At 43.1% G+C, this 13,322-nt stretch overlaps 1 protein-coding gene across 1 annotated transcript in view; it reads right to left on the bottom strand.

The window, feature by feature from the left end:
* Nucleotides 1–13,322, bottom strand: part of LOC118315736 (NT-3 growth factor receptor-like) — a 64,035-nt gene that overhangs the window by 27,775 nt on the left and 22,938 nt on the right. Inside the window, exons 5-7 of the mRNA XM_035643261.2 lie at nt 4,088–4,242; nt 2,652–2,794; nt 1,314–1,458 (exon numbers count right to left, since the gene is read on the bottom strand). Of these exons, the coding sequence (XP_035499154.1) occupies nt 1,314–1,458; nt 2,652–2,794; nt 4,088–4,242 (443 nt within the window). The remainder of the gene's footprint in view (nt 1–1,313; nt 1,459–2,651; nt 2,795–4,087; nt 4,243–13,322) is intronic.

Here is a 13,322-nt window from a genome sequence, read left to right as displayed (position 1 = left end):
TTCGTTATCGTGAGATACTCTCATATACTAATATTAAATGACTCGGATGGGGACTTGATCAGGACTAAAGTATAGTATTTGTCTGAATATTATCCTATATTCTGTTGGAATCATCTCAATTGGCTCATGACTCTTCCCCATGAACTCTTGTTTCTAGTGGACTTTTCTTTGATTGCTGTTCCTTGTGTATATGTTGTGTTGGTTTCTTGGTCCCTTGTTGTTGTTTCCTGTTTTCCTGTTTGTTTATCTCCAGTTTGTTGTTTCCTCCTGAATGCTACAATGAGTATGAAAGTGCATTTCTCATAGAAACAGTCACGTTCCGCTGCAAAGCAAGAGCTTTGTATATTCAGGATAATATGGAAAAATAGTATAACAATATTGAAGGATAAGGCTTGCAATATTCTTTATTTGTGTTATTCTCAGAAAGGTCCACTTACTGTCCAAAACTAGCAGTGATATATGAGCAAGAAGGTGACTTCACTAGGTGAAGTGTTCCTTCATTACATCAAGCACACTCCTGCAGCCCCATGTGAAAGCAAAGTAATCCACACCTGAAAATAATCCACAACAAATAAAAAATTCCAAATTTCACTATATTTGTGAGGAGTTTTTGAACCAATGGGTTTGCAGCTGAGAGACAAAGAGAAAGTCGAGGTGTCAGAAGAGAATTAGAGATGAACTAACATGAAATCTGTCTCCTTCCTCGGATTCGTTAGTCTGACTGACGGGGCTGCACGGTGTCACCAGGGTCTTTCTGTGTGGAGGCTGCATGTCTCCGGCTTCTCTACATTGACCGTAGGTGTGAATGTGAGTCAGCTGGTGTTGTGCCTGTTTAGCACGATGAAAACAGGAAGTGTTTTTCTAGAGTTTTCTCTCTGCTGAGTGTGTGTGGTTATGGCCCTTGCATTCCTCCCTGGGTACCTGGATGGACCACACCTTTTCCTCATCACTACATCAACTCCTGTTTGAAAGCTGTGACCCTCTGCCCTCTCGTCGTCGGATTGTTCCACCTGCTCAGTGGTGCAGCACCTCGTATTGGCCCTTTCACTCGTCACTCATCCTGTTCTGCCTTAGATTCCACCTGCCAATTTCTTTCACACAGAGCCCTCTGCGACGAGAAGCCTCATCCTTTTCACCAAACGCCTCGATCGCTCTCCTGCCTGCCTCGCCCTGCTCAGCAGCCGACCTCCATATCATCTGAAAAGCTTTGTCTGTGGTCCCAGACCAATATCCTTGTAAAACATAAAATGTGAGTGTGTGTGTGTGTGTGTGTGTGTGTGTGTGTGTGTGTGTGTGTGTGTGTGTGTACTTACATTGAACAGTTAGCTGGATAGAAGCATTGGTCATGCCCACTACGTTGGTGGCGGTGCAGGTCAACAGGAAGTTGTTGTCGTCTCTGCTCACATTGACCAAAGTTATGTTGATGGAATGAATGGTGTTGTTGTCGCAGACTTTGGCCTGGAGGAGGAGCCGGATAAAACAATAGAAATTAAACTAGCATCTTATCTATACTATAATAATGTCATTCAATAATGGGCCGGAACAGATCATGGCTGAACATGGGGCAGGCGGGTTCCCCGATGCAAGACACAGGAAGTAGTGAACATTTTAGTGTAGGTAATGAGGTCATAATGTCAATGTCAGCTGAATTATGCTGCATTCATGTTTGTTGGCCAGATGAGAAGAGTTTGAAACCCTGCTGTCATTGGGTGTGCATGGTTACGCACACAGTGAGCTTCAGTGAGCTCACACACTTTCAGGAAATAAGGCACAAAAAACAGCAAGTGGGAGATATTGTTGCCATCAAAAAAAAACAATGTCTCCCCATATTACAATTAGGAGGCTCACAGGAACCATTTTTTTCCCAACTGCTCACTTGTAATTACAGTCTTAAGCAGTTCTGCAGAGCCTACTGCTGTGTGAACAAGACCACCATAGTGGTTCTATGATGGACTAACCATCATGTGTTGGTCCCAAACTTATAGGCAATTTATGAACCACAAATATGTTTGAATAGTAAACATATCTTCCAAACACAATTCCATTTTGATCACATCTCAGTACACCATGTGTATTTATTTAATTTTTACAAATGTTCACTTGTGACCAGAACTAGTTTTTATGCTGATTAAAATTCTCTGGAGTATGGAATAAATGTCCCCTCACTCAATAGCCAAAGCAGTCATCCAGCTCTACACGCCACACTGCTTACTAATTGTCCTAAATGACCATTTGGAATTATTCGTCAATGGTTTTGCAACCGTTACATTCTAGTATAAATATGCTCAGAGCCACACGTGCAGAGGGTGAATCAGAGGACAGTGACCGCGACTCACTGAACAACCTGACAGCAGACACATCCCCTTTGAAAAGAATGTAGCATGTACAGTTGTTTCTACCACAGTGAGCAGCTGCACACAAGATATGAAACCAGGAGGTATATGAAGGAAAAGCAGCACCACATAACTAGAAACATACATCTGTATTAAGTTACCACAAACATTTTCATTCATTTTATCAGAGATTTTTAGTGTCAACAGACGCACATCAATTATTTATGAGGCCGCTGCCAGCGGCACTTGTAAAATCCAACACTCTATAGCTGTTGAGTCCTCGGTGTGTGTGTGTGTGTGTGTGTGTGTCCTCCCTACCGCTTGTGCATTGATGGAGTGCAGGCCGTTGACGGCCCAGTCCACCTCAGGTAGCGGGGATCCAGAGCCGTTGCAGATGGCTGTTACACTATCACCCTCGACCACTGTGAGGTTGCTGTGGCTGACGCTGATATCCGGCAAATCTGAGACAAAATGAAATGGGACAGTTTCTAACTTCTGAAGACCAGCAGTGTGTCCACAGAAAACACACACAGATGCCATATTCTTGTGTCATACAACACGATGATTGAAGACACTACAACCAGTAGTCAGAAATTAACAATGCCAGTTTGTACAGATTCAATTAAATAATACATCTGTAATTCATTTTGATGTTTTTGTATTCGTTAGTAGCAGTGCATTGTGGGACAACGATGTCCATTAATAGCACACTCATTAGAGTTTCCCTCATTTTGTCACTTTTTTCCATACATATAGTCCAGTGTATAGGATTTAGGGGAATCTACTAGCAGATTATGAAATAATGTCCCACCACATTTTTACAGTATCCCAGAGCAGAAAAACCCAACAATGGCTCTGTAGAGAGAAACATGTGCCTCCACTGGTTCCAGGTTCTCCAAAGACGTTGGACCTGCCAACAACACATTGGTTGATATGGCTCAAAGTCTCTGTTCCAGCTCATGTGAAAGGTGGTGGGAGGGTCAGAGGTCAGGGCTCTGTGATGTCAGTGAGGTGAGCTCAGTGAAGTCAGTGAGGTCAGGGCTCTGTGAGGTCAGTGAGGTCAGTGAGGTCAGAGCTCTGTGAGGTCAGTGAGGTCAGTGAGGTGAGGTCAGTGATGTCAGAACTCTCCGAGGTCAGTGTAGTCAGTGAGGTCAGGGCTCTTTGAGGTCAGTGAGGTCAGTGAGGTGAGGTCAGTGATGTCAGAACTCTGTGTGCTCATGGCTCTGTGAGGTCAGTGAGGTCAGGGCTCTGTGAGGTCAGTGAGGTCAGTGAGGTCAGAGCTCTGTGAGGTCAGTGAGGTCAGTGAGGTGAGGTCAGTGATGTCAGAACTCTCCGAGGTCAGTGTAGTCAGTGAGGTCAGGGCTCTTTGAGGTCAGTGAGGTCAGTGAGGTGAGGTCAGTGATGTCAGAACTCTGTGTGCTCATGGCTCTGTGAGGTCAGTGAGGTCAGAGCTGTGAGGTCAGGGCTCTGTGAGGTCAGTGATGTCAGTGAGGTCAGAGCTCTGTGAGGTCAGTGAGGTCATAGCTCTGTGAAGTCAGGTTCTACCACACCAAACTGGCCTGGTCACATTGAAAGATGATGATCCAAGTGTTAGACATTCAATAGGTAAATTTAATAGTGATTTTCAATTTGAACAACTACTCTGAACAGTCTGAAGAACTTGTGAATTTCAACAGCTCATTACATTTGAAAAAATACACTTGTTAGTGAATGCTTTAAAGTGTGAATATAATGTTTTAACTCTTGAAACTTACCACAACTGCTAATGTTCATATCGTGCAACAGAATCTTCCTGGAGCCATCAGTACAGTGTAACTGTTGGCCGCTTAGCCCCGCCTCTCCTCTCTGTTGCCATAGTTGCAGCCAGCGGATCTCACAGCCACAGGCGAACTCCACCTCCTCTAAATGACTGGAGAGGAAGACAAAATACATCTGCTCAGTTACATGTTCTCTTTAAAACAGCTCACACAGGAACAAGGACTTTTTGTCATCTCAGATTTGAGATGTGCATATGTATATATATCTTTTTATGGGGGGGGGTTTAATCAAATAATTTCATATAGTTAATCACGATGAATCACAATTTATTTCAATCTGTTAAAATTTTAAGTGAAATCACATCATCAACAGGGTGGAGACAATTTTGTTTTAAACATAAATGTACTAAACAAGTTCAAATAACCGGAACAAGAGGAAATTGTGAGTTTTATTCACTCAATATTGACCATTCAAAACTGGATTTAGACAGTAATAAATATAATAAAAAGACATGTAGTTACATACTGCAGTATCCATATAAAAAGTTCAGATAAGTGGAACAAAAACCCCGGATTCAATTGTGATTTTAGATTTGGTATTTAGATGGCTCATTGCATGTGTTGATGTTCCAATTAATTCACACATAATCTCTGTGCCTACTACTCTGTCTAACTTTCTAATGAGTGAATAACTAAATCTAATATTGTAAGGACCATGAAAATTACTATCAATGTGTAAGTGAAATGTATGTGTACTAAACATTTTCATTAAAAAGGCTTAAGGACAGAAACACAGCCTGGATTACATTAAGTATGAAAGCAGACTGACACAGAGGCAAAGAACAAACAAACAATTCACAGCAAAGGATATACAAAATTCCACGACATTCACGTCTGAATGTCGTAGTATTTTGCGGGACTTAATGATTTCAGAATTTCATGCCAGCCTAAGAATAACATGATTATGTGTTGTGTTTCAATTATAGAGGCATCGCCATGTCTTCTGAAGAAAGATTCAGTTTCAAATAAGCTGTCTTAATATTTTAACTTCAATAACGACTCTAATACACAATTATGATGGGTTCATCTATTAGCCTCACTGTTCATATGTGAATTAAAGTTGTCCTTGCAGGGTAATCTCTCTCAGTGGCCCAATTCCAATGTCCACTGTGGTAGTGCAGTCAGACTGGATTGATAGATGCAATACAGGGGGAGGGGGCTGGGGGAATCAACGCATAAAAAATTAGGATACCGATATTATTCCTTCGATTTTCTTGTCAACCACATATATGACCCAATTCCAACTTCATGGCTGTATTTTTGAGGACCTGAGGAAGTGCCCTGTCGACTGGTAAGATTTTGGATGAGTGATCTTCAAGACCCCTTATCCAATCCCTAACCCTCACAGACAATGCCCCACCACCTGCCCCCTAATATGTCTATTGCTCCTGACCTCCTTCCTTTCCTCACCCACCTCATCAATACCTCTCTGACAACTGGTCACTTTCCCAACACTCTTAAAGACTCTTTTAAAGAAACCTACACTCAACCCATCTGATGTAAAAAATTAAACCCCCGTCTCTCTTCTACCATTACTTTCTAAAACACTTGAACGTCCTGTCTTCACTCAACCTTCTGCATATCTCCACCAGAACAACCTTCTTGACCCCCCCCCCCCCCCCCCCCCCCCCACCCCCCAGTGTGGATTCAAGGCAGGGCACTCAACAGAGACCGCCCCTTGGCTGTAACAGAGGAACTACACCCAGCTCGAGCAGTCTCCCTCTCCTCTGTTGTCATCCTGCTCGACCTCTCAGCAGCTTTTGACACAGTGAATCACCAGATCTTCCTCTCCACCCTCCATGAACTGGGAGTCTCAGGCTCATCACTCTCCCTGTTCGCATCCTACCTCAGGGTCGCACATACTGGGTTACTTGGAGAGGATCTGTGTCTGAACCCTGTAAACTAACTACTGGGGTCCCTCAAGGCTCTGTTCTGGGCCCAATCCTCTTCTCTTTGTACACCGGGTCATTAGGATCTGTCATTCACTCACCTGGCTTTTCTTACTATAGCTACGCAGATGACACCCAACTCATGTGGTCCATTCCACTATCTGAAACCAGGTATCAGCACGAATCTCTGCATGTCAGGCTGACATTTCTCAGTGGATGTTGACGCAACACCTGAAGCTCAATCTGGACAAGACTAAGATGCTTTCCTCCCAGGGAAGGTTCTCCCATCAACGACCTCTCCATCGCCATTGAGAACTCTGTGGTGATGAACCTGGGTGTGACACTGGATGACTAGCTGTCCTTCGCTGCCAACATTGAAGTGACGACACGCTGCTGCAGATTCATCCTCCACAACATCAGGAGGATACTTCCATTCCTCACAGAGAAGGCGAATGCAGGTATTCTTGCAGGCTCTTGTTAGCTCACGCCTGGACTACTGCAACTCCCTCCTAGCTGGTCTGCCGACATATGCCATGTTGAATCTACCAAAATTTTCCCACACTACTCCACTCTTCCGCACCCTTCACTGGCTTCTGGTGGTGGCTTGAATCCGATTCAAGGCACTGGTACTCGCATACTGTGCTACGAATGGCTCAGGCCCTTCCTACATCCAGAAAATGTTCAAAGCTTACACCCCAACTGCCAAACAGCTTGCTATGCCCTCACTACGAGGGGTGGGCAGCCACTGCTCATCTAAATCCCGTCTGTTTTTTGTGTGAAGGCCATAGCCATATGGTTCATATCTTATTCATACTCATTAAACTATTCAGTGAGCCCTCGTATTTGATGGATGGGGGTGTTGTCATCCTTTGCTCCACTTATCTTTCGGGTTTTTCCTTTACCAAAGGACGCAAAGCAAAATGCCTCCAGACGCAATTGGATAGACCTACAACCAGTGAGAGCATCGAATCATGTGAAGTCTGTTGAACAACGTGAAAATGTCAACAGACCAGAGCAGAGAGGAGATGATGTGATCTCTGTGATATCTAATGATTCCACAATGTCTGTGAACCAGTGTTGTCGTTTTTGTGGGAGAAATGTGAAAATATTAGGTACTTTTAGTCAAATGCTCATTCATCAGAGGCAGCCATCTTGGTTGTTTACAAAAGTTGTCTCTCTCATTTCACGGTATAAACTCCTCATTATCAGATAATCGGTTGTGATTGGACCGGCAAGATTTCTGCCTGAGGAAATCACTTACCAATGGAGGAGATCTAGACCGAGTCTGGCAGAGCAAAAGAAATGAGCTCCCAGAATTTGTCTGGGTCCCAGGTTAGTCTACTTGTTCTCTGTCTCTTCTTTCTGGCTCTACCTTGCCTAATATATGTTTGCCCGTGCAAAGGATCATCTTCCCTACCGCCATAATGTCTGCCTTCTCAGCTCATTAGATTTGGATACAAAAACAGAACTGTTGGAACGCTCACCTGCCCTGCCCTTGGAAACAATGTCCTGTACTCAGTCAGACTGCCTAGCTGCTCACACAATTCCCCTTTTGCAAAATTTTACAACCGATATCTTGAAACTTTTTTGTTTCTCTGTGTCCTGCACAGAAACAAGATTTCTACAAATTGTAACATCAGGAGAATTTCACCTTCTCTGCCCTTTGGTAATTTGTATGAAAGTAATGCAAAAGATTTGTCATGGTCTGCTCAGACCAAGACCTCTTTGTCAACTCTGTATAGACTTTTTGTTTCTTTGTGGACTTTATTAGGTATGATTTCTTTGATTACCCTTCCTTGTGTGTGTCTCTGTTTATGTAAAGTTACTTTCTTTTGATCCCTTGTGTTCTGTTCAGCTTCGGCTTGGTATTTCCTGTTTTATTTTGTCTTAACCTCCTGTTGTCCTTTGTCTTAATTGGTAACTTTCCTTTTCCTGTTTCCCTGTGAGTTCTGTACGGGTGTCCGAATGGTTAATGAAATTTCAGATACCCTATATTGCGCACTGATTGTATCCCACAATGCATCGTGAAAAGTTGTGGACAACTGATGGTCATTAACTGAGCAAAATAAACCATAATGTATTGCGGTCGCGGTGCCCATAACATCAACAATGGCGTTGGAACGGGCCGAATAACAGCAAAACAATTCATCAAACCCCAGTGCATTCATGAAAGTACGTTTCCATTTACACATACACAGGGGTATTTTTTAAGTATCATGGACTGACCCTGGGTAACCAATGAGTACATCCAGGAACTGACACTGATGACCGTCTTTGTGGTCGCCTTTGTTTTTGTTCGTTCGTCTGTTTAGATATGTGTCAGCTCTGCAATATGTTGCTCTGTACCCTGGTGTTCCCCATAATGTTCCTGAGTTTTTGTCCATGTTCTGTGCCAGAGTTTGAGAATGTTTGTTCTGTATAAATGTTTTATTTATTTGAAAAAATCACCAGTCCATTACATGGGAGTATCAATGATGAAATGCAGACCGTGTTATTTGAAAATGTGTGTGTGTAGGTTCACTTCTTGAATTCATTGGGGCACAGGGAATGAGCGAAGTGGTGTGCACATTTCTTATACATGTAGTCTTTGTTCTCCATAAGGCCCAGCATGTTGTTGAGTCATAGAATAGATAATAAAAGTTGTGATTCGTAGCCTCGCTGGGTACAGGAGCGATGGTTTGAAACCCAGTTGATAGAGCACCTTCATCAACTCCCTTTGTTGAGACAGCCCTTCTCTTTCGGGCCTCCTGAATGATCGCCTCCTTCATCTTGTAATGATGGATTCATGCTATTACGGCTCTCGGTCTGGCACCGGGGCTCAGCTTGGCAGTAAGGGCCCTGTGAGCACTTTTCACTATGTAAAGTGCCTTGAGACAATGTATGGCGCTATACAAATAAAATTTAATTGAATTGAGCCCAATCAAGCTCCAGAGTAGAAGTGAGGACCTGGTGGCCGAGGAGTTCCACCAGCAGCTTGGAGAAGAAGTCTGTGGGCCATGCACCTTCAATTGACTCGGGTAGGCCAGTTATTCTTATATTATTGCAGCGGCTGCACGACTCAAGGTCCATGGCTTTAGCCTTTAGCTTGTTGTAGCTCTCCTCCATAGCTGCGCATTTAGCTTCCATCTCCTCCATTTAGTCAGTGAGCTGTGACCGTTGTCTGGACCCCGTCAATTGCCAGTTATGGCCGATTTAAATTCCATAGAGAGGGCTTCTCTGTGCTCCTCCAGTAGCTTTACCAGTGCAGCCATGTTTGCAATGGGGGAAGCAGGCGCTTCGTCTTACTTTGTGTCTTTTCTGGTCACTTTGAAAGCCATTTTAAACCGTTTCACCAAAAAAGAAAATCTTATAAGAATTAAAACAAATCCCTTCATTGTGTACAGGAATGAGGTTTCGAATTAAGTTGTATCTCAAAAATTGGCGGGATCTTTAGGGAATACACGTCTACTCCATACATTTGCCAGGCCGAAAGTCACAACTTCCGGCTCAAGCACTCCCGTCTTCCATTTGAACTTCATATGTTTTGCTATACTCTATACTCCCCCCTTTTGTTTTTCTGTGTTGCATTATCAACAAAATGATAACCATAACCCTCCATCTATGCTACGATTTAGATTGAAGTGTATTGGAGCAAATAGAGAATTACACTGCAGTTGCTTAGTTGCCTGTTTCCACAGCAACCACTCATCCACTATCTACTGCCAATGTAATGGGAAACACAAATCACTGTTACCACAGCACACAAAATGGCAATTCTTGTACAACAAAATCCAAACATCCAGGTGATTGCTGTTCATTTACAGCAGGATTTCTACAGTATTAAACCTTTATTTTTAAATACAGCATTATACTGTAAACACAAAAGAAAATGATTTTTTTTTCATCCCAATAATGTATTACTAGAATACAGCACTTTACCACAGACTATATCACTGAGCAGTATTAAGCAGTATTTATTGCATGTGGGAAGAGCAAATTCACCTGCAAACTGCACATGTGAAGCTGGAATCTGTTATTTTTTTAACTATCAACATCTTTCTAATTATTTGTTAAGAAGCAATTTCATTTAATCCATAAATCAGTGAAAAATCTATCATAGATTTTTTGAGGTTGTTTGCATTACTGAGTATGTGCAAGTTACAATAGATACATTGAGTAGCTAGCTAGAATTTCATAGATGACTGCCTATTTGTCAGAACAAGCAGATCATTTGTGTGGAGCATAATGAGAGCTCAGTCAGGACCACTATAGTCAAAACAAATTAATTTCAATAATAGCAAATAGTTATATTTGGCGGTATGGCACTGTTCTGGGTCCACCCTGCCCTTCCACGTGCCTATATAGAAAGCCTGGGGTAGGGAGAGCACATCTCCCTACGATTCCATGAGCCTTCATGGAATGTGAGGTAGGGATAGCAGCAGCCACCCCCCCCCCCCCATCATTATATATATGATTTTTAGTTTAGTGTATGATAGACAGTTGTATTAATTGCACATTGATATTGCTAACATTAATAAATGCTGTTATATTTTATTAAGAAATTGTTTGTGTGACTTGCATGTACATTGTGATAAAGGCTGGTTGACAGCGTCAGTGCTCCTCAGATTCACACCTTCAGGTCACTCCATAAATGTTGATATCTACCAGATAGTGTATGAATGTGTATACATGTCACAGTAAAAGTCTGGTAAACAGCACAGACGAGAGCAGACACAGCAGGCAGTCTTTGGCAATGTGAGTTGTTTGACGTGGTGTTGGTGTGTCCCTACTTTTATCCTCACCCTTTACAATTCGCATGCGCAAGCGTTGAACTAATGAAAACCGTGTCTTTATTTATTATTGCGTGTCTTTACTGTGTTGTCGGCCTAATATTTTACAGATTTGCTATATATATTGTAAGAAAAACAACCTATATAACTTCAGATAGCGTTAGCATATGGTCTGGGAGAGTGTCAGATCTCTAACACTGATAGGCAGGGGGTGAAATACTTGGCTTTTGGTGCTGATGAGAGAGAAAGAAGCTTTAACCTGAAGGTGTATTCAAATGCAACATCATAATGGTCATCTGGCCTTGTGCTTATTGCTCACAGTGTGGACATGTGGTGGCAGGTGGGTCAGGGATAAGCACTCTTACCAGATAACATCTGTTGTCCATTAGCCAACATGAACCAGTATTGAGTGCTCACTGATCACTGACAATCACTGACACAAAATCCAAGACACAGGAAACACAAAACAAACTGACAGTAGCCCAAAGCAATATGACAAGAAAACATCCTGCCACATGCCTGGCTCAATTATGTTAATAACTGCCAGTCATACATGGATCATCCCTGATGTGGTTCTGGCTGCTTCTTTTTCCTGTTCTGACAAAGTCACACCGGCTTGTATAATGAGAACAAATTACTTGTTTTTGTCACCTTTTGATTTTGTGCAAAAGGAGGAAAATGTTGAGATATAACAAAATGATATAATGTGCAAAATGAAACATGACAAAATTGTGTATCTTAGAAGCAATGTCAAATTGATTCATGTCGAATTAAACAACTTGAAGAGTGGATGGTTTGGTCATGATGTGGGTGCCGCTGCTCACATCATCTCCCTCATAGCAGCAGCATCTCTTAGTCATGACCGCACACTCTGTAACCGTTAAACAACTACACTGAACAAAATTATAAACGCAACACTTTTGTTTTTGCCCCCATTTTTCATGAGCTGAACTCAAAGATCTAAGACTTTTTCCATGTACACAAAAGGCTTATTTCTCTGAAATATTGTTCACAAATCTGTCTAAATCTGTGTTAGTGAGCACGAGATAATCCATCCACCTCACAGGTGTGGCATATCAAGATGCTGATCAGACAGCATGATTATTGCACAGGTGTGTCTGAGGCCGGCCACAATGAAAGGCCACTCTGAAATGTGCACTTTTACTGTTTTGGTGGGGTCCGGGGGGGGGGTTTCTGAAAACCAGTCAGTATCTGGTGTGACCACCATTTGCCTCACGCAGTGCAACACATCTCCTTCACATTAGAGTTGATCAGGTTGTTGATTGTGGTCCACTCCTCTTCAATGGCTGTGCGAAGTTGCTGGATATTGGCAGGACCTGGAACACGCTGTCGTATACGCCGATCCAGAGCATCCCAAACATGCTCAGTGGGTGACATGTCCGGTGAGTATGCTGGCCATGCAAGAACTGGGATGTTTTCAGCTTCCTTGCAACATGGGGCCGTGCGTTATCATGCTGCAACATGAGGTGGTGGTCGTGGATGAATGGCACAACAATGGGCCTCAGGATCTCGTCACGGTATCTCTGTGCATTCAAAATGCCATCAATAAAATGCACCTGTGTTCGTTGTCCATAATATATGCCTGCCCATACCATAACCCCACCGCCACCATGGGCCACTTAATCCACAACGTTGACATCAGCAAACCGCTCACCCACACGACGGCATACACGCTGTCTGCCATCTGCCCTGTACAGTGAAATCAGGGATTCATCCGTGAAGAGAAGACCTCTCCAAAGTGCCAGACGCCATCGAATGTGAGCATTTGCCCACTCAAGTCGGTTACGACGACGAACTGCAGTCAGGTCGAGACCCCGATGAGGACGACGAGCATGCAGATGAGCTTCCCTGAGAGGGTTTCTGACAGTTTGTGCAGAAATTCTTTGGTTATGCAAACCAATTGTTGCAGCAGCTCTCCGGGTGGCTGGTCCCAGACAATCTTGGAGGTGAAGATGCTGGATATGGAGGTCCCGGGCTGGTGTGGTTACACGTGGTCTGCGGTTGTGAGGTCGGTTGGATGTACTGCCAAATTCTATGAAACGGCTTATGGTAGAGAAATGAACATTCAATTCACGGGCAACAGCTCTGGTGGACATTCCTGCAGTCACCATGCCAATTGCACGCTCCCTGAAAACTTGCGACATCTGTGGCATTGTGCTGTGATAAAAGTGCACATTTCAGAGTGGCCTTTCATTGTGGCCAGCCTGAGGAACACCTGTGCAATAATCATGCTGTCTGATCAGCATCTTGATATGCCACACCTGTGAGGTGGATGGATTATCTCATGCTCACCAACACAGATTTAGACAGATTTGTGAATAATATTGAGAGAAATAACCCTTTTATGTACATAGAAAAAGTGTTAGATCTTTGAGTTCAGCTCATGAAAAATGGGGGCAAAAACAAAAGTGTTGCGATTATAATTTTGTTCAGTGTAGTTGCTGTGCTTTATAAAGAAATGAAACCATTTTAGATGCTGCTGGTCTGTATGAG

The sequence above is a fragment of the Scophthalmus maximus genome, chromosome 7, assembly GCF_022379125.1.
Source record: "Scophthalmus maximus strain ysfricsl-2021 chromosome 7, ASM2237912v1, whole genome shotgun sequence".
Taxonomy (NCBI): Eukaryota; Metazoa; Chordata; class Actinopteri; order Pleuronectiformes; family Scophthalmidae; genus Scophthalmus; species Scophthalmus maximus.
Note: the sequence above shows the minus strand (reverse complement) of the source record. Positions and strands in the feature narration are given on the sequence as shown.